At 40.9% G+C, this 23,197-nt stretch overlaps 1 protein-coding gene and 1 long non-coding RNA gene across 6 annotated transcripts in view; one reads left to right on the forward strand and one right to left on the reverse strand.

The window, feature by feature from the left end:
- KRAS (KRAS proto-oncogene, GTPase) overlaps positions 1-11,127 on the reverse strand; it is a 35,844-nt gene extending 24,717 nt beyond the window's left edge. Inside the window, exons 1-2 of one of the 4 annotated variants that reach the window (XM_081821361.1) lie at positions 10,815-11,127; positions 6,852-6,973 (exon numbers count right to left, since the gene is read on the reverse strand). In XM_081821361.1, coding sequence (XP_081677487.1) covers positions 6,852-6,962 — 111 coding nt within the window. In that variant the 5' untranslated portion in view covers positions 6,963-6,973; positions 10,815-11,127. The remainder of the gene's footprint in view (positions 1-6,851; positions 6,974-10,814) is intronic. The other 3 variants (XM_006727737.3, XM_081821358.1, XM_081821359.1) reach the window with 3 other exon arrangements.
- Positions 11,128-19,956: 8,829 nt separating this feature from the next.
- Positions 19,957-23,197, forward strand: part of LOC145721748 (uncharacterized) — a 78,607-nt gene continuing 75,366 nt past the window's right edge. For both annotated transcript variants that reach the window (XR_014145611.1, XR_014145612.1), the window contains exon 1: positions 19,957-20,006. This is a non-coding gene — a long non-coding RNA (uncharacterized LOC145721748). The remainder of the gene's footprint in view (positions 20,007-23,197) is intronic.

A 23,197-nucleotide genomic window follows, 5' to 3' on the forward strand; every position in this document is an offset into this window, starting at 1 on the left:
GTCATTTGTTTTATTTATTTTTGATGGACAGGCTGTCTATTTACATCCTTAGCTTCTTTTTTATTCCATTTGGATGTTTGCTTTTTTCTAATTTATATATGAGAGCTTCCTGATGGATATATGATGCAAATACTTTTCCCAGGTTTCCTTGTATTTTTAATGATGTCTTAATTTTCATATACCCAAATAGCTCAATCTTTTCCTAGATGTTTTCCTAAGTGGTTTACGAATATTTTGAAAAAGGGAAGGATCCCTACTTTTGTCAGTGAAGAAAAATGTTTAATCCCAATTCCATGAATACAGAAGCTAACCTAATGTTAATTCACTCAATCTGTATTACTTAAGATAATACTGCAAGAACAAGGATTGAAGACTGATATTTTATTTCAACAGCTGTCTGATATTTAACAATGAAATGTATACAAGGTAGAACCATGGGAGAAAAAGATAATGGAGGAAGGTGAGGAAGAAGGAACTCATGATTTTTAAATAAAATATATTTCTCAGTTCTGTCCATTGAAAAGGTTCTAGAAGCAGTGACACCCCAGCAGCAATAAGCATACCTAACATCTAGGTCTTTTTTTTTTTTTTCTTTAATCTCCACACCCATGGAGGCAGCCAGGCACCCCTCTAACATCTGGGTCTTAATTTCTAAATACCATTCCCCACCAAAAGGAATTAGGACTCCTAGGACAAATGGCTGAATCCAGGGTGAAGACACGGAAAGTACAACGTGCACCTGGAACACACTGTGCCAGAAAATAAGAAAGAGCTCAGAAGCTGATGGAGGCCTGTCAAAAGGATACAGAGGCCAGCTTGAAAGGGATTCATTGGCCATATCAAAAACAAATCTGAGGGGCGCCTGGGTGGCTCAGTCATTAAGCACTTGCCTTCGGCTCAGGTCATCCCGGGGCCCTGGGATGGAGCTCCACATCAGGCTCCCTGCTCAGCAGGAAGCCTGCTTCTCCCTCTCCCGCTCCCCCTGCTTGTGTTCCTGCTCTCGCTGTCTCTCTGTCAAATAAATAAATAAAATCTTAAAAAAAAAAAAAATCTGAGATCAAAAAATAAAGTACAGTAATAGACTTGAATATGTTGAATAAAAAAAGAATCCATGTGTCCACACTAATACAAATAAGAAAAAAACAAACAAGGGGAGAGAAAAGAGAGAGCCCTTATTTATGGTAGATGTTGGGGCGCCTGGCTGGCTCAGTCAGTTAAGCGTCTGCCTTCGGCTCAGGTCATGATCCCAGGGTCCTGGGAGCAAGCCCCATGTTGGGCTCTCTGCTCAGTGGGGAGTCTGCTTCTCCCTCTCCCTCTGCCCCTCCCCCTGCTTGTGCTCTCTCTCTGTCAAATAATAAATAAATAAATAAATAAATAAATAATCTATGGTAGATGTTAACTAAAAGAAGTGTAGAAGTAATGACAGGGTTATAAGATGACGTACCATTCTGCAACCACTACTGTAGTAATTTATTCTGTCAAGAATTATCAGTGGATGCTATATCCCACTGAGTGCAAGTATGTTGGAGAATAGGATAGTTTATAGTCTCAAAGCATCTCCCCATAGGGTACATACTAAAGAAAAAGAAGATACCTTTACATCGACAGAAAACTGATAGACATTGCCTTAACCAAATAATCAGTGTAACCTGTTTAAGGCTATCAGGTATTCACAGTATTACTTTTCACTACTTTTCCATAGGTTGGAAGTTTTCAAAATAAGAAGCTGAAAAATTACCTAACATAAGCACTGTGTCCCTACTTAATCCTCTCAAATATTTTATTTTTACTACCCATTTCTACTAATTTTATTAAGATTACAATAATGTAACTGCCTATAAACCTAGGCACTCTGTGACAATACAGTTAAAGGAGATGCAAGAAATCTAATGCCCTCCTAAAGCACAAAGCCTCTAAATTACATTAAATAGAATTAGGATCATTGTCTAGAAGCACTGCTCTTCAAAATACATCTAAGGCAGTAAGCTTCATGAAGGCAGTGCGATCTGGTCCCTTTTGCTTCTCAAAGTATCTCCAGCCCCTAGGAAGCCTGTATGGTACAGAGTGGGCACTGAATAATTACTATGGAATTAAGGAATTGGTCGTGTTGTTAAAACCAGAATCTTGTTAAAACCAGAATCTTAAGAGATGCCAAATCATAAAAATATTTTTTTTTCCTTTCACTTACTTCTGTTACCAACTTTCATTTCTATGTTTGTAAAGCTTTGTATTTATAAAAATCCAAGTAAGAATAAAATATGTCTGATAATTTTTAACATGCAGGTCTAAATAAGCAGTTATTATTATTAAATAAACACTTATTCTTAAATTGACCTAAATACAAGGCCTGCATTTTGTGTTACTTTATTCTAAAAATCAGGTGCTCACGACTATTCTACAGTACTGTAAAAAAATCTAGACAATGTGAACTGTCACAATTACCACTTTCCAATAGGCCCTTCGTAACACTCCATGTAACACATCGCTAAGCCTTGAACTCTGTAGCGTAGCTCCTATGTGCATGTAAAGAAATTCAGAGTCAAAGTGCCACTTTTTATTCCCAGTCCCTCAGACAAAGTAACCTCGGGAAGGGTTAACAACGGAACCACCCCATTTTCTCCTTCACTGCCACATTTCCTTTCTTAGTTAAAAATATTCACCTATGTATTTAATTAGTTAGGCCTAACTAGTTCACACAGTAATCTTAATATTAGCAGAGAATAAAACTGACACTTTAGATTTTTAAAAATTACATAAAATCAGACTTCTAAATAAAACTTACATATTTATAAATTGATTATACACACAGTTTAAATAGGAAAAATACCCAAACCTGGTATTTCATTGTCACTTACTATAAAAGCAAATAAATTGACCAGCAGAGGGCACTCACTTGAAATGGGGGGGAAGAGCTGGCCAAAGCCTTGAGAAATGCATTTACAAAATTACTGTGTACTTTATTTTAAAAACAATGTTTTAATAGAACGCTAGAATCAGCTAAACTAATATACTATTAGTTTAGAAAAGGTAAAATTTAAATCTGTGCTATGTTAGAGTCTCTACCATAGACCTTATTCAGAGACTTCAAGTTGAGAGAGATGTTGACAGCTTTATATAACACATAGGAGGGTCTCAACCTCAGTACCACTGACGCTTGAGGCCAGCTCATTTGTTGTGGGAGCGGTCTTGTGCACCGTAGTTAGGTTAGCAGCATCCCTGCCTCCACAGATGCCAGTAGCAGTGCCCCTTTGCAAGATTTAACAACCACAAATATCTCTAGATTCTGCCAAATGTCCCCGGGAAACAAAGTCACCCACCCCTCATTGATAACTACTGCTACATAAGTATAAAACCAGAAAAATAACGGCTTTCAACATTATACAGTGCTTTTCTCACACCATTCTTCAATACTGGTTTAATAGTACAAATGTTCTAGCTATTACACCTTATTCAGCAAGTAAAATAAATTCCATAATTAACATGAAAAAGTAAAAGAAGAAACTGATAAATCTTGAATACATACTCCACAGCTCAGAGCAATAAAGTTGGAACAAATCAATCCAATCAAGAACCCATCATCCTTACTGAGTAGGAAACTTTCATCGAAGAAGGGCATAATACTTAGACTGAATTATAAGTGTCACATTAACAGAACTCTTCTGGAACTCTTTGGTGAACTTCACAAAAGATAAAGGTAAAATGTTTCAAAACAGAAGCTGATTATCATGTGCACAGCCTCAAATATAAGCATGATCTATCTATGCATCACACCCATTTAATTTTATATCATATCTCTGCCATTAAGATGCCATTGGAGAGGAAGCTAAGTTCAAATTTTGGTATGTCGATAAATCTGAATCAGCCTCCAATATTAAATATCTTCCTAGCTTAAAGACTAGTTTCTCATTTTTAAAGTTGTATATAGAAGGGTATAGTGGAAATCCCACTTAACTTGGTCTCAGCAAACTTAGAAGTCCACTATTTACTAGCTAAGTATTCTCAGGCAAGTTACAACCTCTCAGAGACCATTTTTATCTATAAAATGAAAGAAAAAATGACCACCTTCTTTATTTACCTCCTAGTATAAATCTTTGTAAATTCTAAACCACTAGAAAATGGTATTCTTTAATTTTTTTAAAAAATTCTTTCCATTTGTTTTAGTTCAGGAAAACTGATGAGAATTCCAAATGTGCAGTCTATGTTCTCCCTCACTTTCTCTTTGACCTACATTATTCACCAATCAAAATCTAATAGCAGTAGTGATATCCCCAAATTTCCTTTTTAAACTCTTTTTATTATAAAAAATCAAGTCAGCATTTTTGCTTAACCACTGTTTATTAAAATAAGCTACTAAATTACCTTGTCTTTCTTGTAATTGAACTACACCAAGAATTTAATGTGTCAGTTCCCTAAGACTCACTATAATATGGAAGACAAGAGACGATCTCTGATAGCTTTTCCCAGACAGCTAAACTAGTGAGGGAATGTCAAAGTTTCAAAGTTCACAGGTAATCAATGCTTCCCCAGAGTCAAGTCTTCTGGTCTGGCAGAAATCATAATCAGAGTTAGGGGTTTGAATTTATAAACTTTTTCTACCTTCACTCAAAGGATTAACTTTTGGCTTTATTTTAGATTTATATTGTACTTTAACAATTCTGACAGAAAGGCTTCCCAACATGTTTTATCACATTATCTTGTACAGCACATAGGAAACAGAGTGTAATGGAAACCCTTGACTTTCAAAGAAGATGGAGAGCACTTCTGCTAAAATCACCTTCCAAAATCCCAGGAAAACTTCCGTGTTTAATCTGAATTCTATTAAAACTTCCTTTTACTTCTGATTTAAATGGAGTATGCCAAGTAACCCTGGTTTTCGAATTGGGTGAACTATTTAATCCTCCTCAAAGAAAAAAAGAAAAAAACAAAACCATCATACAGCACCGAACTGACTTGTCAAGAGAAAATATAGAAGACTATTATACAGGTGGTCCACTCCAGTTAGACTCTTCCCCTTTCCTCATGCCAAATAAAAGCTGGCTAGGTTTAAATCATATCTTTGCAAATAAGCGTTATTTCTCTCTTTTTTTTCCTGCAGTACCAAAAATATTTGACATTTCCTTATGAAGCTGTCTAATCAATCCTCAAAGTTCTAACTGCATAAACATCTTGCCAAGGCCACCAGTGCCCTCAGAATCTACCTCAATGCAGTCAAAGTGTTCTTGAAGACATCATACAGCACAGTCCCTTAACAGGGCATCTTAACCTGTTCCAGATTCCACAGCGAGAGACTCAGAGAAAGTTCTGGGAAATTCTTCAGAGCTGATTAAAAAAATGATATGATCTGCAGACCCAGAATAAAAGCTAAGGGATTAGGACTGCTTAACCTGGGATAATAAGTCTAAGAAATAAACTAACAACATAAGTCTATTTCAAAGACAGGTGATATATTTATTTCCATCTCCATCGATGTTGCAGTTAACATGAATATTCAGATTATGTGTAAAATACGTTCATAATTACAATCTGGAAGTGAGTTAACAAGGACAGTGATGTGCCATCCCCTCCTGCAGGTCTTTAGGATTAAATAAATCCTTATCTGCTTGAGATAATTTGAGTATAGTGCTGCCAGAAGGCAGTAGGAAATATTATGTGACCTCTCAAGGTCTCTTGCAGGCCTTAATTCTATTATTTTGCTGTTGGCCTTTACTTTGGCAATTTTTCATGAAATTAAAAAAGTTTAAAAAATTATTTAGTAATCAATTTGTAATAAAAGCAATTCTAACATTTCTTTGAGTAAATTAAAAGAGGGCTGCAAAACAAAGGTAGGGATTGATAGTGGTGCCCTTATATAGCATCTGATAATAGATACAGATATAAAATACACAAAGAATGAGATTTTACAATGTATCAGTAGCTCGCTGTAGGTTCTCCCCTACTTCAATGTGAGGAGAAAACGGAAAATGCTACTAATTAAGTGGTTTTTTAATTTAATTTTTTTTAAGATTTTATTTATTTATTTGACAGAGAGAGAGCCAGCTAGAGAGGGAACACAAGCAGGGGGAGTGGGAGAGGGAGAAGCAGGCTTCCCACCAAGCAGGGAGCCTGATGTGGGGCTCGATCCCAGGACGCTGGGATCATGACCTGAGCCGAAGGCAGGTGCTTAACGACTGAGCCACCCAGGCGCTCCTAAGTGGTTTTTTTAAAAACCAATCACCAAATGATTACATTTTACCAGTACAATTCAACTATAACCTGTATGTGACATTAAAATAGCAAAAAAGGGGCGCCTGGGTGGCTCAGATGGTTAAGCGTCTGCCTTCAGCTCAGGTCATGATCCCAGGGTCCTGGGATCGAGCTCCTGGCTCAGCAGGGAGCCTGCTTCTCCCTCTCCCTCTGCCTCTCCCCCTGCTCATACTCTCTCTCTCTGTATCTCTGTGTCTCGAATGAATAAATAAAATCGTTTAAAAAAAAATAAAATAGCAAAAAAACCCCATAAAAATAGCCATTTTTTTTAATGACTGAATTTGTAAGATGTAAATTCACATTTTTACCCTCTCACCGAACTCTGAGATACACTTACAATTAAAAAAGACATATACTAACGTAGAACGAACGTTATACATCTTAATATTCTCTAGAGAGAAGAAGGGCTCTCCAAATCTCTGGTTGTATATATAACTTCAGAATAAAGCCATGGAACCCAAGTACATTTCAGAAAACTTGGTAAAATCATTTTCAGTATAATTGCCTTGTAATGAGAAGTCACAAAAAATGATCAGAGAAACCTTCTTTTTGTACCCAAAGAATGGGCCTGCACAAATCAATATGCATAATATTAAAATAAAATTTACCTCTATTGTAGGATCATATTCATCCACAAAGTGATTCTGAATTAGCTGTATCGTCAAGGCACTCTTGCCTACGCCACCAGCTCCAACTACCACAAGTTTATATTCAGTCATTTTCAGCAGGCCTTATAATAAAAATAATGAAAATGTGACTAAATTAGAACATGTGGTTAATATAAGTTAGAACATGGGTTAATATAACCCACTCTATCAATATCTTTTAACACAAATTCACCCTTATATAAAAAAAATTATTTCAAAATGCTTCACCAAATTCAGTGATGAAAACTTCAGTTGACTACAGATGAGTACTGTAATGAATTGCACTTCGTTTACAAACTCTCCCATCAACATTTGAGAAAATGCATTCAGAGTACAAAGTTCTTTTATCTTATATTCAGGTTGTTCTATCTAAATAGCCAGTCTGCTGTTCTGTAGCAGTTAATGGCTCTCAAAGGAACATGCCATGACTTCACTCAACACAAGTGTCTATACCCTGTGGACACACCCACACAAAACTTGTTGACAGCTACTTCTACAGTATTCCTAGTTGACTCTGGCCCCTAAGAGTTACAAGTGGATATGCTGAGTGCCTTTGTCAGAGCCAACAGCTATAGACAACTTTTCTAAAAGCATCCTCACAGTAGTTCTCCTGGAGTTAACAAGAGTCAGTTGGGGGCTGAAGGGAAGACTGACAAATAAAGCTGGATTGTGTAGTGGGGAAATAAAAATTGAGACACCAAAGCAGATTTGGTAACATTTCAATCTGTAAAATATCTGCTGGGTAAAATAATGGTATATAAAAACTAAAAGAATTTTAAGAATTTTGAACTATTCAGTATGGGTGACTTCATCATCTGTCACAATATATAATCCTATATTAGTGCTGAAAAAAGCACTTTGCACCAGAAAAATGTAAGTATATAAAATTTAAAGATAAGCACTGCTTTTAATGAGAGGAATTTTAAAAGCTGTAAGTGAATACTTCTCAGTGACTTTTACTCTCTGCTTCTTGTATATAGTCTCTCAACAATTGAAATAAATATTGGCAACTTATAAGGCTGACAGCTCAAGACAGAAATATTTTTTAATCAGCTGTTTCAAACTTTTTGAAATAGAGTGAATTTATTTAATTTTATCTTCTTCCCCCCAATAACTACATTATTAAAAATAAGGATTGAACTAAAGAATGGCAGTAAATTCACAATAATTACAGGATAAGTTATTCTAAATTAATGAATGTGCAAATATAAACAATATAGTGCATGCAGTATCCTATTAACTGAAGACCAAGAATTATCCAAATAAGCGCCACCCCCCCAAAAAAGTTCCAAATGGTAACATACTAACCATTACTTCCTTACACTATTCCTGAATCTTCTCACAAAGAACAGTTAGGCTAGACAACTGTTGTATCAAAGACTATTATATTACAGCCCCCCTGGCCTATTTTGTGCCACCTAGCCTTATTTGCTAGGCCACCTTGGCAGCCTCTCCCAAGCATGTATCTTATCCTGTTCGCTCCCACTTTTTCATTCCAAATACAGGCAATAGGAAATGGGGAACAATGAGGAGAATCACACCAAAATGTACTCTAGCTCCCTGCCTATCCCACCCCCTAAAACAATTTGGGTAGCCTAGAACACTAGTTATCAAACTGTGGTCCAGGAATCCAGCAGCATTCCTAAAACTTTTGGGGGGGTCCAAGAGGCGAAAACCAATAATACTAATAATACCATTACTACTGCAATGTTATTTACCCTTGCCACTCTTATTCGTTAACGAGTGTAGTTTTCCAGATGTGATCACAATAGAGCGAGCACAGAAGCAGATATGCAGATGTCTTCTATTAAGCAATATAGTTAAAGAGATTAGCAAAAATGTGAAACAATGCCACTATTCTAATTTTTGTTTTGAAAAAGTTTTCATAAAAATGCTATTATGTTCCCAAGTAATAGGCTTATTATTTCTATTTTTAAATGAATTAATCAATTTTTTAAATTCTCAGTTTTAATTTGTATTATGGTACATATTGACATACCCCATATAGGGATCTTCAATAATTTTCAAGAGTATAAGGTGTCCTTGCAGCTAAAAAGTTTGCTAGCCTAGGAGATACTGTGAACAGATAAGAGATTATAGAGCTTAACTGTGTGAGTGCTGAGAAACACACACCTTCTGGTCTACCTGTTTATGCAGCTGTTCTTTCTGGAAAAAAAAAAAAATCCCTGAATTATTTTAGAAACCAAGTATATTTAAATCCACTAGAGAGAACTGGGTTCCCAAGGAGACTTACTGAAGATCATAGGCCAGAAAGAGCCCCCTCACCCAAAGCTAAGATAGCTACGGAGGCTAAAGTGGGACTAGAACCCAACACTTTGTTAAGGGAAAAAGAAAACCACTTTTGTCATAAAACTGAATTATCCTCTCATCTACGGTCTCTTAAAATCAAGTATGCCTGTGGATGGCTACAGTCTCAAAGTAAACAGTATGCTGATATCAACCATATTTGATATCTATAGTCTATCTCATGGTCGAATCAGCATTTTGGACCTTAGTCACCTAAGAGTGACATCACTCATATGGTTGATTCTGACATGATGATTAGGAACAGAATTTTTCCCTTTGTAATTTCTTTTTCAATGATTTTTTTCCATTACAAATATAACATGTATATTGTATAAAAATTAAAAATACCTTTCTATTTTAACCCTTGTTTTGATATATGTCAAGAGTTAAAAATGCTAGCTTAGGACTTCAGCTAAAGCATGCACATGCCTAAGAGTATTTCAGGCAGTTGGCTGGAAGATTGCTACAATTAACTCCTCTTGCAAGTCAGTTTGGAAAAAAAAACAAAACAAAACATATGAGTGCTATTTAGGAGTACTGTAATAACTCTTGGGACGGCGGTCAAATTTGTAAGGATAAAGATAATATACAAGAGACAGGGGAAAGGACAAGAACAGACAAATTAAACTTTAAGTACGATTTTAGCTATTGCTGTCTACACTCAACTAGCAAGGAAAAAGCCCCGCTTCTGCTCTGCGGGTTTTCTGTGTTTTAACTTGACAAAGCAAAACAGACCTTCTGGGATTAACTTTTTCCTTTTCACTAAGTCACAGGCTTTACGTTGTAGGGTGTTGGCCACCTGTTCTTCCACCACCATCTCTACCTCCACCTCCTCCTTTGTGGCCACAGCAATGTCACAGCCCATACATGGGGGAGGGGAGCAGTCAGGAACTCGGCTGCAGATGCATTTTTTCCAAACACAATAACCACAAACAGTGGTCTCTAAGCACTTTCTTAGGCTCTTCCAAAACGTGACCTCTCCTATTACTCATATACCCCCTACACACTGGAAGGGACCACTATCCGTCGTCCAGTCTGCGCTCGAGGGAGAAGTTTATACCTTCGTCCTAGAGATGCTAGATGCAGCGGAGAAGGCAGTAACCGAGGCAGCAGAGGGCTGGGAAGGGAGGAAGAGGTGCGGGAGCGAAGGGAGAGAGAGAGAGAGAGAGAATGAGAGAGAGAGAGAGAGAGAGAAGGACGACGAGGGGGAGGGGAGATCGGAGCGCATCGGGAGTAACCTCCACCGCACCCGACCGCCCCGAGGGGCAGCCCGCCCAGCCCGCGAGTTTCTCCCCCGGCCGCCTCCAGCTGAGGCTCTCGGGGAGGAGGAAGGAAGGGGTTCCCCGTCCAGGAAGCAGCACAAGCGGCGGCCGCCTCTAGCCTCACCCTCCTCAGCCCCGCACCGCCCATTCCTCATTCCCCGCGTCGCTGCGTCCCCGCGCCTCCCCCTGCAGACACCCCCACCCGGTCCGCTCGCCCGCTGGGGCTCAGCGCCCGCGCCCCCTCCCCGTCCCTCCGGGGACCCCTAATTCATTCACTCGCCGCCGGCCCCGCCCGGCGCCGGCGAGGAGGGTCGGGACCGGGGCAGGGGCCCAGGAGGGGTGGTCCGCTCCGTACCTCTCTCCCGCACCTGGGAGCCGCCGAGCCTCTGGCCCCCGCCGCCGCCTTCAGTGCCTGCGCCGCGCTCGCTCCCAGTCCGAAATGGCGGGGGCCGGGAGTACTGGCCGGGCAGCCGCCACCGCCGCCGCCGCCACCGCCGCTGTACCTCCGCCGCCGCGGCCGCCGCCTAGGGAAATCGAGCTCCGAGCACACCGATGAGTTCGGGGCCGGGCGGCCGCAGAGGGCAGAGCTATCGATGCGCGCGGCGCTCGATTCCTCTACAGACCCGCGTGCGGGGAGGGAGCGGCTGAGGGCGGTGTGGGAAGAGGGAAGAGAGGGATCCCTGCGAGCGCTGCCGGGGAGAAGGAGGGGGCCGGGCCCGGCCAGCGGAGGAGGAGCGGGGGCCGGGCCGGCGGGGGAAGGGGGTGGCGGGCGGCGAAGGGTGGGGGAGCCGGGCCGGCAGAGCAGGGGGGTCTGGGCGGCGCCTCGGCGGGGCGGGGAGGAGGGACCGCCGGACCCACGCGGCGGCCCGCCTCCGGACTCTCGCCGCAGAGCCTAGCCCGCAGCGGCAGACCCGCACCCGGGCGGGCGGGTGGTGGGCTGCACGCACGCCGGGGGCTCCGTGAGCGACTGTGCCGCACCCCTTCTGGTCTACTGCGAGAAGCTGCGGGAAATCCGCCGCCGCTCGGGGTCGTTCATTTACTGTCATTTACTGCAAGTAAATAAACAATGCAGTCACCAAATGTGGGAGGCGACTTCGGTGACTTAGGGAGACATGAGGCAGACAGTTCCCCACCCAGGGGCTTTCTGACCACGGCTTGGTGATTACCAGCCTCAACACTGGGGGCTGGGAACCTAGCCCCAAGCCCAAACAGACATGACATAGGCTTTCATCATTTATCCTAACGGGGAGGAGGTCTGTTGTTTTTTGTTGTTGTTTTTATGAATGTTTTGAAGTCGTCACAGGTCATTCTAAACAGCGACCTCAAATGTGCCTATTGCCCATGAGGGCACAAACAGAAGGCAAACTGTGTTTAAGTGCCCTTGATAGTTTAGACCTGAGGAAAATCACTCAAACATTAATTAGAAGACCGAGATTAATCAGTTAACGTTCAGGGAGTTAACACGTTTAACAAAAGAACAATTAAAATTGCTAGCATAACCCAGAGTCTGATAAACTACCTAGAGAGGTAAATTGTTCGGGTGAGTTTTCAAGATTGAGGCCTGGCAGACGGGCGTCTGCATCTAATAGGACCACCTATCTTGAGTCTCAACTTCCAGTTCTGTCTCTCTAGTCCACATCGTAAAACACAATAAAATGATTATTTTAAATCCCAACTATTACATCACTTAACATAGGCCTTAAACCAACTGTCACCCTTCTCTTCCTACCCCTTAGGTGGGCTGTCACCTGCAAGGCTTATTCTGGTCTTTCTCTCCTAGCACCTGGTACCAGGTGGAAGAGAGAAGAGAGGAAGTGGAAGACAGGGAAGGGAAAAGGATGTGCCTACTCTGTGTCAAGCAGTTGCTCAGTGTTTTGTACATATCATTTTATTTAATCATCACAACAACCTTTTGAGGACGAATACTTTTCACTATTTTACAGATGAGGAAACAAATTTAGAGAGGTTAAAAATTGGGCCCAAGGTCCCCCCCTGAAATGAACTATCCATGTCAGATCATGTTCACTCCTCTGCTCCCATCTCTAGAGTCTCCCATCCTGCTGTGGCTTCCATCCCACTTAACAGAAAAGCAAAAATCTCCCAAGTCTTATGGCCTTAGATTATGTGACACCCTTCACCCCTTTCCTCTCTGAACTCTATTCTATTACCCCTTTCCTCACTTACACACACACACACACACACACACACACACACACACACACACACACGGGTTCCTGGCTGTTCCTCGCAAATGCCAGGCAGGCTTCTTGTGGAGGAATTTGCACTTGCTGCCTCCTAACAGAACACATGTCCACTACATAGCCACAGATCTTCCTGACACTTACAGATCTTATAGGAGACTTTTTTTTTTTAATTTTTTGACAGAGATACAGCACAAGCAGGGGAAATGGCAGGCAGAGGGAGAAGGAGAAGCAGGGTCCCCGCTGAGCAGGGAGCCCGATGCGGGGCTTGATCCCAGGACCCCTGGGATCATGACCTGAGCTGAAGGCAGACGCTTAACGACTGAGCCACCCAGGTGTCCCCTTATAGGAGACTTATAAACGTCTCCTTCTAACGAGTTTTTCCCAAAAGATCATCTTTGATATTGCATCTCTCCCTCCCCCCCAAATCCTGTTTCTCTTCCTGCTTTCTTTTTTCCAAAACACCATTTTCTAATATGCTATATAACTTATTTATTATGCTTTCTTGTCTTTCTTCCACCAGAATATTAAGCTCCAGGAGGGCAGGGATTTTTGTCTATTACTTACTGCTGTATTTCCAGTGTCTACAACACAATAGGCATTAATAAATATTTATGGAGTGTTGAATGAATGAAGTTATGTACCCTCCCTCTGAACTCTGTGACTCTAAATCCTTACTTAGAGTGTCTTAAACTCTCAGTAATCTGTTTTCACTTTCTTTCAAAAAAATGCCTTTAAACTCACCCAGGTCACCTTCTGATAAACCACACCCTGTGGAGTCAAGGAAAGTGTCTGCACATAATGGACACAATGAGTTTTTGTTAAATGAACGAATTTGCACTTACTTGGATGTTGCTTTGTAGTCGCTTTTAAGTATAAACTACAGATTTATTTTGTCCAACTTCAAGTACATGATACGCTCTTGTTTTCCTTGACAGCTGCTAATACAATGTTCTCCCTGTAGTTGGTGCTCCATAAATCTAACAAGGACTAAAATAAAGAGGAGGAGAGAGCTTTATATAGCACTTTTATGCTGATTGTGAAAATTCTGGCATTAGCAGAAACCTAATCCATCTCCATGGTCTCAATTATCATCTAGGCTCGTGATTCCCAGAGCGAACCTGCATGCCACTCTGTTCTGTGCACCCTATCTTCCAGCTTTACCTCACACACCTTCTCTCTTTCCTTTTCACTCCTACAGCAATGTATGCCTATGCTGTGCCAAACTTTTCCATCCTTCAGTCCTGAGTTCTTGCTCAGACGCCAGAACTCTCTTTCTTTCCTTGACACAGGGCTCACAGCAGTGGGTCTCAAAGGGAAGCACCTTGCATACTTAGGAAAATGCAAGTTCCTAGGCCGCTCACCCAGAGATTCCATTCAGTTGGGGCAAGGTGATCTAGAAATCTTCTTTTTTTAACAAATCAGGTGATCCTAAACTGGTGGTGAGCAGTCTGTACACTGAGAAACTCTGATCTTGACACTCAATGGCTCTTGGCAGCTACACTGTCTACTGTCTTCTGGGGTTTTCTTCTTTAAGCTTGGTGCCTGCACTGAATAGTCTCCATGGCTCTCCTTTTCTCTGCTCTCCCCAAGGACAAGCCCACAGACTTCTACTGTGATCACGATGGGAAAAGAGAGACGGAACAGCAAAAAGCATAAACGGGGATTCGAGGTTTGCTCTGAGATGTAATTGAGGTTTTTACCCTCTACTCTTACACTCTTCGGGGAAGGCAGCCACATACACACGTGTCCTTGTCAACATCCTTTTGATCATACTTTTTTTTTTTTTAAGATTTTATTTGTCAGAGAGAGAGAGCACAAGCAGGGGGAGCAGCAGACAGAGGGAGAAGCAGACTCCCCGCTGAGCAAGGAGCCCAATGCTGGACTTGATCCCAGGACCCTGGGATCATGACCTGAGCCAAAGGCAGACACTTAACCGACTGAGCCACCCAGGCGTCCCTTGATCGTGCTTTATGAAGATCACACTGACCTATCCTTCACAAGACACCCTCTTCTGCAGATATAATGAAAGCCCAAACAATAGAAATTCCTTTGTGCTAGCTGGGCTCTTACGAGCTATAAAGTGCCGGGACATGTTCAGAGCACTATGAATGCTGAGGGCTTATTTTAAGGAAAGAAGGAAACCTTAGAAAAACATATCATTGGCCAGAACTACTGTCGGTTCCAGAAATCAACTGCAGTTCTTAGGATCCTGCAACAGGCTCTGGTGCCTTGCTCATCCCCTCACTGACAAGCGTCTATTGCCCATGCTCTAGTAATTTTGCCATTCTCTTGAATCAGCATCTCTCTGCTTCTTTCTCATATACAGTCCCAACTTCTACTGCTGTCTCTGCTTCTAGTGACTACTCTCTGTGACTTACATTTAAAACATCCCAAGCAAGAGGATCGAAATGTATCTGTCATTCACTATTCGATAAGAAGGGCTTTTATGGGACAAATTTTCCGGATGGGCCACCTGATTGGTGGTGGGTCTTCTTCATGCCTGACTTTGAAATGATTGCCTTCACTTGGGGGCCAGTCCTGAATCCAGACAGTTTGGCCAGAGTAGCAGGACACAGAGCAGGAAAGATTAAGCAGAAGGAGCTACCTACGGGTGCTTTCATGGACTCTCCAGTTTTCTCTAGTGGGAAATTTGTGTCCTAATAAGTGCCATTTAATTCACTTTCTTAGTATATAATCTCCTCTGGACACTTACTTCATTAGACTTTATATTCCTTTTCGCACATCTGTTTTCCCCCATTACGTTAATTCCTCAAAGTCTCTGCCTCATTTAACTCTATATCCCATAGCTCTTAGCACATAGTAGTGCCTCTATAAATACCTGCTGAAGTGAATAAAATTATAACAAAACTTCAGCCCTGTTTCTACATAGTCACTTCATTCTCATCTAGCCAAATTCCTAGGCCATTTCTAAATGAATGTCCTGTCATCATCTTGGATGCCTGTCCAAAACTAAATTCTTCACCTTATTCCCCCAAACCAATTCCCTCTGCCAATTATTCCATCTTACCTGAGTGGCATCATGGCCCTTCAAAACACTTAGATTTGAAGACTTAAATTAATTTTCAACCCACTCCACATTCAAATTGGCTCAGTTCCTTTGAAATCTACTTCCTAAGTATTTTCTCATATCTGTCTCTTCCACATTCCTTCCTTCATGCCTATATTTCTGAAACAACTTCCTCATGATTTTCCTACCTGTTGGCTTTCTTCTTTTCAATTCAGGCCATATGCTGTTACCAAATTAATCTTCCTTCCACATGTCTTTTCATCATCATCAAACATTTACTCTGCACCTTTTCCATACAGGTTGCAGCCCTACAGATTATAGAGTTTTAAAGTGCAAAGAGTTACAAGCTAAGTACCTAATGAGTACCTAAAGATGATGATAATTATCTTTGAAATTAGAGGGAAAATGATCATTGGTCCCAGCAAAGCCTTCACTCCAACTGAATCTTGCTTACAAATCTTTAATAACGCTTTATACCTAGCTGAATCAGGTCCAAATCCTTGATGCCCAGCTTTTGATTACATGCACGGTCTGGCACCATCCTGCCCTGCCACTTTGTCTTCCACCTTCCCAGAGCAGATGCTCTCCTCTCAAGCACATCCCCACTCTGTGCCACAAAATCAGCGTGTTGTTTTTGCTTCTCTTTTCACCTAGCATTTTTTGTCTCTCTCTTTACTAAAATGCTCTCTCTTTCAACATCCTTTATGAAAGCTTTGTTAATTATGCCATTCTCTTTTTGGTCTCTCTATTATTTCATTTGCGTTAATCATGTCTCCCCAAGTAAATTCTAAAATTCCCGAGGCAAAACCCCTATCTTAGGTGTGTGAACACCAACGCCCCCCATGCAAGCCTAGTTCACTGCAATTACTCAATAACTGCATGAATACATATAATGTGCTTATCAGCAAGACAAACATGTTGAAAGCAATGTTCGAGGATGAACAGAATGGCAGCTAAATGCAGAAAAGATTGGAAGGAAAAAGACCGCAGGTAAGGTGTTCTGTGGATGGCTAAGAGTACCCAGTGACAGCGGGAACGGTGCACTGGCTGAATTTACTAGTTCTGTGAGCTAGAATAAATTCGTTAATCTCTGCAAGCTTCTTGCTTAAGAATCCAGCAGTGACATTAAAAGCTACCATTTGTCAAACTCCTCCTATAAGCCAGACAAGTGTTATGCATAATTTTAAACAAAGAGCACATGGATCCCTTGTCTGTTCCCTTATCCCCTTCTTCACTGCCACCACTGCAGTCCAAACTGCCATCCATTGTCCCTGTCCCAGGGGGACAGTCATCTCTAATGGGTCTCCTTGCTTCTACTCTTGCCCCTCTGCAATCCATTTCCCATGAAGCAGCCAGCCAGATTCTTTTCAAAATGCAAACTGAATTACATGACAAGATCGAACTCTTCAAAGGCTTTTCATTGCACTCAAAAATAAAATTCAAACTTCTTCAAGCTATTTCATGTGGCTTCTGACCACACCATGTAGGACCCTTCTCCTTTCTGGGCTCCCACTACACTAGCCACCTTTTGCTTCCAACCTCTTTGGGGGCCCTATATTTGCATGCTCCTGCCAGCAAGCCTCTTCCTGCCTTTCAGGTGTCGGCTTAAAACTGCACTTCAGTGAGAGATTCCCCAACACCCGGTCTACATCATCGCTCCCCACCCTGTTCCCTCACTTCTACCCTTCAAATAGTCACCTTTAACACAATGGTCTGTTTCATTCCTTTACTTAGTGTTCACCATACCTGAAATTATCTTGGTTGTTTGTTTGCTTGTCTCTTCCTCTGATGAAATATAAATGTTATGAGCCAGGGACCACTGAATTCTCAGATTTTATGAGCCAAGGAGAGTTGAGCACATCGTAGTTACTTAATAAAGATTTGCTGATAAGCTGCTGTAGAGAAAATAATAGGACAAATAATCCACTCAAGTGAGGTCTTTGCAAATCAATTTAAGTCTCTTGCTTTTGTTTCTATTTAATGCAATAGTAACTTTATTTAATGCTTGTTTTGTTTTTAAGAATATTAAGTCAGGGGGCACCTGGGTGGCTCAGTTGGTTAAGTGTCAGACTCTTGATTTGGGCTCAGGTCATGATCTCAGGGTTGTGAGATCAAGCCCCGCCTCAGGCTCCATGCTTGATGCAGTCTGCTTGAGATTCTCTCTCTCCCTCGCCCTCTGCCCCTCCCTCGACTCATGTGCACCCATGTTCTCTCTCTCTTTCAAATAAATAAATAAATAAATATTAAAAGTCAGATTATTATTTTTTAATTGCTTTCATCTAGTTCTCCAAGGAGGTGCTCATTGGACTACTATTAATTACAAGCCTGAATTTCCTAGTTTCTGTCTTTTCTCCTTAATCGCAGTTATTAGATAGATTGTAACATCAATTCTGGAGCCTAGGGGCATTAACCCTTTGGGACCAAGCTTCTAATTTAGTATCCATACGTCCTCAGTTGAAAGAAGCAAGTCGCTTTTTTTTTTGCTAAATTTTTCTTGTTTCGGTGGAACATTATTTGCCTTGTCAAATGTCCAGTGAAAGCTAAGATATAGGAGTTTGTGAATGTACCAAAAAGATAAGAGGACCAGTCATTCAGATGCTGAAAACTCAAAAGAACTTCTTGGTTTTCAATGAAAGGGTGATTATTTCTTATATCAGGGGTCTTTGAATGTATGGAGAGGTTGTAGATGGAAATATAAATGATTATTTCACTTTATTCTGAATTTTTTTCATGAATAATTCTAATGCATGCATAAAATAAGTCCATCCTAATGTATGTACAAACCTCAACAACCCAAATATTACTGTTTGTTTCAGGCCCTTGAGAAGTCCGTGTTAGTTCATCTGACATGTTAGTAACCATTCATTCATGTATTCATTTAGCAGGTATTTGTTGAGTACTTAATATGCTAGGTACTCTTTGGGCTACTTGGTGCACTGATGCACAAAACAAAAAAACTTCTGCTCTCTTGGAACTCACATTCTAAACCAGTGGTTCTAATAAATAAATAAATAAATAAAACAGTGGTTCTCAGACTTTGTGATTTCAGGATCCTTTCACACACTTAAAAGTTGTGGAGTTCCTTATTTAGTCACTTCAAATAACAATAATAAACTCATTGCATGTTAACATAAAAACCATTTTTATAAAAATAACCTATATCTTTTTTTTTAATTTCTTTTCTTTTCTTTTTTGTTTTTTAAAGATTTTATTTATTTATTTGAGACAGAGAGAATGAGAGAGAGAGAGAGAGCACATGAGAGGGGGGAGGGTCAGAGGGAGAAGCAGGCTCCCTGCCGAGCAGAGAGCCCGATGCGGGACTCAATCCAGGGACTCCAGGATCATGACCTGAGCCGAAGGCAGTCGCTTAACCAACTGAGCCACCCAGGCGCCCAAAAATAACCTATATCTTTAAAGGTAGTGAGAAGAGGGGCGCCTGGGTGGCTCAGTTGGTTAAGCGACTGCCTTCGGCTCAGGTCATGATCCTGGAGTCCAGGGATTGAGTCCCGCATAGGGCTCCCTCAGCGGGGAATCTGCTTCTCCCTCTGATCCTACCCCTTCTCGTGCACTCTCTCTCTCAAATAAATAAATAAAATCTTTAAAAATAAATAAATAAATAAATGAAAGTAGTCAGAGGAATAACATTGTTTTAACATGTTTGCAAATCTCTGTGATGTCTGGCTTAATACAAGAAGCTATATTCTCATATCTGCTCCTGAATTCTATCTATTTAGAATTAAACAGGCTCTAGAAAATTCCACTGTACACTCATAAGAGAAATGAAGATGAAAAAAGAAAATAATAGCTTGGTGTTATTATAAATATGTTTGACCTTGCAGACCTCCTAAAAAGGTCTTGGAACTTTCAGGGGTGCCAGGACCACACTTTGAGAACTACTGTTCAAAAGAACTTTTGTTAAATTTTTTTTTGGCAGTAATTTAATAATTTAATTAATTTAATAAAGGCCAGTGCACTAATTAGCTTTTTTCCAAAATTTTTGTTTTATGTCTCAGAACAGGCTCTCTGAGTCCTTATTAGACAGTATCTATTGATATTAGTATTTGGGAGAAATTAGCACTAAGATAATATATAAAGGTAAAACAGATGCCCCAAATAATGTACTCCCTTGCCATAATTGAAAATTCTTTTTTTTAGGTCAGTTTTGTGTTCTTCAGGATCTTGAAGTACTTTACAGACATTACTTAATTGAATTTCACAGAATGCCAAGGGAATGTTTCCAAATACAATTTTTGTGCATTTTGCAGATGGTTTAACTGACACAGTGGCAGGGCTTGTCCTGGCTTGAAGAAAAGCTGTGAGTAAAAACAAAGAATTATCGTGTATTTATTACGACTGTAAACACACCACAAATCTTCCTTGACTTATGATGGGCTTATATCCTAGTAAACCCATCATAAATTGAAAATATCGAAAGTCGAAAATGCATTGAATACACTAAGCTACCGAACATCATAGCTTAGCCTAGCCTACCTTAAACATGCTCAGAATCCCTTACATTAGCCTACACTTGGGCAAAATCATTTAACACAAAGCCTACTGTATAACAGAGTACTGAATATCTCATGTAATTTGTTGAATACTGTACTGAGGGTGAAAAACAGAACGGGTGTACAGGTATAGAATGGTTGTCAATGTACTGGTCATTTACCCTCACGATGGCAGGGCTGACTGGGAGCTGTGGCTGCCGCTGACCAGCACCACAAGAGAGGATCATACCGAATATCACGAGACTGGGAAAAGATCCAAATTCAAAACTCAAAGTATGGTTTCTACTGAATGCGTATGGCTTTCTCACCATTGTAAAGTAAAAAAAATTTAAGTTGAATCATGGTAAATTGGGGACCATCTGTATATATTCCCCAGATTGTTTTAACGCATCAGGCTCATCAGGAGTATGGATAATATTATAATCAAAGTTTCTACTCTCACTATCTCAACAATACTTGATCTTTCTCTCTCTTCCTTCTTTCTTCTTTCCTCCCCCTTCCCTGCCTCTCTTTCTCCTTCCTTCCTTCCTTCCTACCTTCCTTTATCAAAATATAACAAAACAAAAGAACCCAAAACACCAAAACTATGAAACTTCTCAGACACTAAATCTTAGTTCAGCTTCATAAACACCTTGGCTCTCCAGAAGTCATCATTAAGTGACTTCAAACTCATCGTATCCCATCCACTGATGCTCAGGTCAGTCACAATAAAACCTTGTCACTCCTTTGTTCAAAACCTCTAATAACTTCCTATCTCATTCAAAGGCAAAACCCTCAAAATGACCCATGCGGAGCACCCCCCTCATTTCCTAATAGTATATCCTCCTCCTCTTTTTTTTTGTGTGTGCTCCAATAAAACTTTATTTATAGACACTGACTTTTTTTCCATGTAACTTTCACATACCAGGAAATATTCTTTTGATTTTTTTTTCAACCTTTTAAAAATGCAAAAACCATTCTTAGCTCCTCGACTGTATAAAAACAGGAGGTGGGCCAGGCTGCAGGCTGTAGTTGGATGACTCTTATCCTAGAGGGCAGATTTCCAGCAAGTTCCTCAAGGCAGATTTTCAGCAAGTCCTACCAGCACAGCACCACAGTAACTTCTCCGCTTTTCAGTGAGCCACACCTGCCCTCTCCCACAAGGTCTGGATCTCAGCCCCAGTTGTGGGGTTGAGGGGAAAGTAGAGCGTCTCTTCTTTCTGTCCTCTGTCTCAGCCTGGCTAGAGGTGGTGGCAGCCCCTTAGCATCTGCTATTCCTATTGTCTTTAAAGGTTCCCGTCACTTTCTACTAGCTTTATGAATGTCTGTGACTGCGTAACAAAGTACCACAGACGGAGCATTTTAAGATAATAAACATTTATTATCTCAGTTTCCATGGTCAAGAGTCTCGGCAGAGCATAACTGGGTGCTTTTCCCAGTGTCTCGAGAAGGCGGTGAAGATGTTAGCCAGGGCTGTGATCTCATCTGGAGCTGGGGTCCTCTTCGAAGCTCACTGGTTGTTGGCAGAATTCAGTTCTCGTGGTTGTGGTAGGGAGGCCCTCTGCGAGGCCTGCCGGGACCCCCTCCACAGCAGGGCGGTTTGCTTCAAGGTTCACAGGAGAGCACATCTGCACTGTCTGCTTCTTGTGGCTCTCCTACCTTTAGGCACTCTTTTGTAATTTCCCTTTTAATTCAGTCAAGTGATTAGGGATCTTAATTACATCTGCTCCTCCCCCCTTTTGATGCCACACCAGTCTCCTATTGTTTCCCGGACAGAATGGCACACAGTCACTTCAGGGCTTCCGTACCTAGCGTTCCTCCTACCTGGAAGGCTCCTCTCCTCAGGTTAACCACAGGATTCACTCTCTCGCTCCCTGCAGCTCTTTGCTGAAATGCCTCGATCTCAGTGAGGTCCCTGACCACCTTATTTAAAATTGCAACTTCCACTCCAGAACTCTCTTTCCTTTATCTGCATTGCTTTCCTCCACAGATCACCATCTGTCACACAATATGTTTGACTTATTTATTTGTTCACGGTCTGTCTTCCCCCAACTAGAAACTAAGCTATATGTGAGCTAAGATTGGTGTCTGTTCTCTTCCCTGGTGAATTCCCATCACCAGAACACATAGTAGACACTCAAAAAATATTTGTTGAATAAAAAACTACAGAAATCCTCAAATGAACTTTGACATGTGTCAGAATGATAAGATTGTGGCCAACCCAAGAAAATATACTAAAATAAAATTAATATGTACTTCCAAAAAATCATGCTGAAAACAAGCTATTACATCAATAAATAAGGACAAATGGATGCTCCACTCAATTGTTTTTTTTCTGGTTTCAGAATGTGATACAGCTTGTATTTTTAAAAGTTAATGGGAGGATTACCCAAAGGAGTTCAGTTAATAGATAAATTGTGAGCGGAGGGCAAATTCTCCTCATGATTTTATAGGAGAGAAGGTAACTACCTTCAAACATATTTTGTGTATTTCTTGTTTTTTCCTTAAGGTTTAGGATACCTATTAGCCTGAAATCAGTTTTATGAAAATGAATTAAACAAAACAAACCCTCAATAACCAATCTAGCTTTTTAAATGAAAATTTGTTGTTATTAAATGTACTCGTATTGGGTGCCTGGGTGGCGCAGTCGGTTAAGCGTCTGCCTTCAGCTCAGGTCATGATCCCAGGGTCCTGAGATCGAGCCCCATGTCAGGCTCCCTGCTCAGCAGGGAGCCTGCTTCTCCCTCTGCCTGCCACTCTCACGGCTCGTGCACACTCTCTCTCTCTCTCTTGCAAAAATAGATAAATAAAATCTTTAAAAAAAAAATAAATGTACTTGTATCTAAAATCAAAGAGTAAATTCTGTGCAATTGTATGTAATTGTTGAGAGAGTTTGAAAAATCAAAGTTCAGAAAACAAAGGTAAGAATGAAAAAGGGAAAGGTCTTTGTTTAGTTAAGACTGGGAATACACACGTGTGTGGATGGTGGGGAAGTATGCTGTGTGTTGTGTGTGTGCTT

This window comes from Leptonychotes weddellii, chromosome 5 (genome assembly GCF_054177405.1).
Source record: "Leptonychotes weddellii isolate Sample4059 chromosome 5, ASM5417740v2, whole genome shotgun sequence".
Classification (NCBI taxonomy): domain Eukaryota; kingdom Metazoa; phylum Chordata; class Mammalia; order Carnivora; family Phocidae; genus Leptonychotes; species Leptonychotes weddellii.